Source organism: Anabrus simplex, chromosome 5 (genome assembly GCF_040414725.1).
Source record: "Anabrus simplex isolate iqAnaSimp1 chromosome 5, ASM4041472v1, whole genome shotgun sequence".
In the NCBI taxonomy this organism is placed as follows: domain Eukaryota; kingdom Metazoa; phylum Arthropoda; class Insecta; order Orthoptera; family Tettigoniidae; genus Anabrus; species Anabrus simplex.
In genome coordinates, this window is record NC_090269.1 from 423,302,336 (window position 1) to 423,306,329 (window position 3,994).

The window sequence follows — 3,994 nt, forward strand, 5'->3', positions numbered from 1 at the left end:
AACTAAACAAACAAAAATCACCTACTTTATAAGTGAGCGATGGGATTAGTTTACTGTCGCATGTGCTAAATTGCGTGTTAATATTGTTGTTTTACTACAGTTTGAACAGTATGTTTTCGTGTGAAAACTTACAGTACATCCACAGTACAGAGCAACACTGCAGTTGTTAAAGGTACGGTAGAATGCATAATATTGTAATAATTATTCATTATAATGAATTTGTTACATTTTATATATTTATACAGTACTGTAGTATGTTTTCGTTAAAATAGTCATTCTTAGTTAATTCGAATTTTGGATAATTAGACTGTGTCTGATTTCCCTTGGAGTCCGAATTAAGAACAGTCCACTGTAATTGGTTCTGTCACACTGAGTCCATCCACTAAAATCAGCAATAAAATCCCCGCAATCACAATGTCCTGTCTGTTTTCCTAAATACCCTCATTTCTTGTGGTTGTCCATCGATCTTGCAATACACCTCTTCGAAAAATTAAGTGACCTCCAAGTAGCCTAGCTGAGCTGATGTCCAGGAGGTGGAGATTCTTGAGCAACCATCCACACCGAAAGGTGTTGTATTCTACTTCGCCACAGGTCTAATGATTTGTTTAAAGTGGTAGAGACGTTAGGAAGCTCTTTCTTGATTTTAATCTTTTAGGGGGGTGGTAGAAGTGTAAATATAGGGTGATTCTTGTTGTTCTCCACCTTGCTGCCACTTCCCTCCAAATATCGCGGGGTGGGGGGGGGGGAGGTGGTCGCAGCTAGGCAGTAATCTTTCTCGGTAGAGATTGCTTTCAGGCAGCCTGTAATTACTCTGCAGGTTTCATTCAAAGCTATATTCTCTCGTTTTATATGAACCGTTTTGAATCACGCAGGGCTCGCGTATTCTGCCGCAGAGAAACTGAGAGGCAAAGCAGATGTCCTCATTACGGTTGGATGTGCGCGCCACTTGGTCGATCAAAGTTTAGGAAGGATATTGTTCCGGGCTGAGACCTTTTCTCCAGTATTCGTGCACTAGGGCCCGGTTCAGGGTAACTCCAAGGTACTTTGGAGAAAAAAAGCAATGCCCCAATCGCCTGGCCTCCCACTCTACAATCAATTTCCTGTTAGCTTCCTGATTCCTAAGATAAAGGATCATGATATAAGCATGTACTTATTAGACTAGAAGAATTCAAGAAGAACTGTAATGAAGAGCTGAAAGAGAAAATAAATGAGTCGGAAATGGGTAACAATAAATTTATGTATTTTTTTCTCTCAGTACAGTTCCCAATTTAGGATTTGGTATTGGGCGTAAACATAGGAAAATGTAAACTCTGCCAGATAATTACAAGCGAATGCGACGAACACACACACACAATTTACGAACACAGTAAGACGACCTCTCTATCTACAGAGTTCAGTCAGTGACATCCAATTTCTCATAATTCTCGTGTCATGTAGCAATACTTCTACGCTTACGAATCTTGTGAAAGTTTTCATTTCACAAGCTGTACCTGTACTGACGACAACACCGTGTCTAAGGACATTGGTGACAGACCAGCGCCGAAATAAATTCAATTAACGTCCTGGTCGGCCGCCCTGACATTCCTCTTCTCAGATAAGGGTGATCTACTCCATTCTCCTTCATGACGCCGAAGGTATCCAGGTGAATCCACTCTCCGCACGGGACAAACTCATGAAGGAAAGCTGCTGCTTTTGCTGCACCACCTCCTTTTCCTCTACCAACGTTCATGATATCCACTGAAGTACTCGTAGTCACCTGCTTTGTAAAGTAGTTCCATAGAGGAAGACGCCACATTCTATCACCGGTGTGTATCCCAGCCATGTGTATCTTATCCCAGAGATCATCCGAATTTGTAAACACGCCCGTTGCTGCTCCTCCCAGTCCTAATTTGACATCTCTCGTGAGTGTTCCAACATCCACTATAAATTTTGGCCAGAAATTTTGTGAGTAGTATATAGCATCTGCTAGTAACAATCTTCCTTCGCAGTCTGTGTTTTCAACAAGGATGCTCTTGCCATTCATAGCTGTAACAATATCACCAGGCTTAAACGCTGCACATCCGGGCATATTCTCACACAGAGGTATGAGGCCTCTGACGTTGATTGGTAACTGTAGCGCTGCCAAAGCTCGTGCTGTCGCCACGACACAAGCTGCTCCAGCCATGTCTCCTCGCATGTACTTCATGTCTATTTTGTCCTTCAAACACAGGCCACCACTGTCAAAGGTAACCCCACTTCCTACCAAGACAATTGGTCTTTCATCATAGGAAGCCCCATAATAACTTAACTCAAGAAATATGGGTGCTTCACACGAGCCTTTAGACACGCTAAGAAATGCTCCCATTTTTTGTGTTTCTGCCCATCCTTGTACTTTTACCTCTACGTTCACACCAGATTTACACAATATTTCTACTGCATTCTGAGCAAATGAGGTTGGAGTCATCAAGTTCGCAGGTGTTTCCATCAACTGCCGAGCCAGATTCTGAGCTGCAGCTTTCTGGAGTCCTATTTGCCAACCTGCCCAATCACAGTCATCATGCAAGTCGAGAAGTGGCAGTCTAAGTTGCTTAGATTTGTGCCTAAGTTCTTGGTACAACCAGACACCTAATGCAGCTCCTTCGGCTGCAGATTCTGCGTTTCCAAATCCTTCGACGCAAATCTTCAAAACTTTAAGTTCCTGCAGGCTCTGACAACCAATAGCCGCCGCTCTTCTAATGTTTTCCTTGCCTTCATCTCGTTCCTCAAACTCATCGTATCCTGCACACTCTTTTCCAATACCCACGACTGCTACGCATGAGAATTCCGGTTCCAAGTCAAAAAATACTCGAACTTTTCCTTTCTTGAGGGGCGGCCCCGATGATTTCATAACATCGAACAGTTTTCCGCCAACTAACAAATTATATCTTTCTGCAGCAGGTGTAAAACGCCCCATCAATTCAACCTCACCGGGATCATCATCTATTGTGTACATTCCCAGAACTAGTCCTTTATTTGCCTTTGTTTCTCCTGCGCAGCTGGCGCTTGTAACGCCTGCGGGTTGCAGCAGTGAGTTATGTCTTATACTTTGTAAACAGTATACATTTTTAAGGAATTTGAATACCTTAACAAAAGTGAGTTTCTGCATTTTCAAGTTTCTGAATCGTTACATACACAAATTTTAAATTTAGAATATGCCCATATCTAATGTAATGGGTGTGGTGGAAGTGAAACTAAATCATGATTTCGTATTCATAGTAACAAAAATATTGTTGAGCTCTTAGTATTACCGTTACCTACGAGATATACTGTACGAGGCCGGGAAGTAATAATGATGTGTAGCCTCCTAAGAGGCCGGTGAAGGCCTTTTGAGTATAGGCGACCTGCGCGTCTATGAGGATGCGGCCCTACCTATGATGAATTCTAATGCTGAAGACGTCACATACACCCAGCCCCCGAGCCATCGGAATTAACCAATGAAGGTTAAAATCCCCAACCCGGCCGGGAATCGAATATCCGAGACCTTCTGGACCAAAGCCCAGTATGCTAACCATTTTAGCCATGAGGCCGGATAGGCCGGGAAGGGGAACGATTTTATCATTGCGGGTCGCAAGTAATTTCACGAATGTCCGCTAGAGGTCTCAACATTGTGCAATGCGCCTCGCATGAACTATTGACAGAACGTTGGTTTTCAAGGACGTAAATAAAACTAGTTGACAGTGGAATTCAACACTACCGCGAAGTTTTGCTTGCTAACGGAGAATTATGAACGTACTACGGTGATTTCGCGTCTTTCTTGTTAGTCGGAAGAATATTCAATTCTCCATTGCTGAGAGTACTTATTAGCAATATGGAGAATATGGTTCATGTTTGTGGGTTACTGTAGTCACGTCCTAGTTCGTGAACCATGGGCAACGGCTGAGTGGCCTAGTAAGTGGTCCTGAGAGTCGGGATACCAGTTGCTATGGAATGGGAGTGGGCATCTCGGACATATTCTGAGTCGTGGCCGTCCTTGTGC

At 43.3% G+C, this 3,994-nt stretch overlaps 1 protein-coding gene across 1 annotated transcript; it reads right to left on the reverse strand.

The window, feature by feature from the left end:
- Positions 1-1,513: 1,513 nt before the first annotated feature.
- LOC136874591 (cytosol aminopeptidase-like) lies at positions 1,514-3,124 on the reverse strand. Its single transcript, XM_068227867.1, has one exon. It carries the CDS (start codon positions 3,122-3,124, stop codon positions 1,514-1,516), a length of 1,611 nt encoding a protein of 536 aa, XP_068083968.1.
- Between the last annotated feature and the right edge of the window lie 870 nt (positions 3,125-3,994).

Excerpts from the sequence above, each read along its gene's own strand:
- LOC136874591 (XM_068227867.1), bottom strand. The coding sequence starts at position 3,124 with ATGCAGAAACTCACTTTTGTTAAGGTATTCAAATTCCTTAAAAATGTA.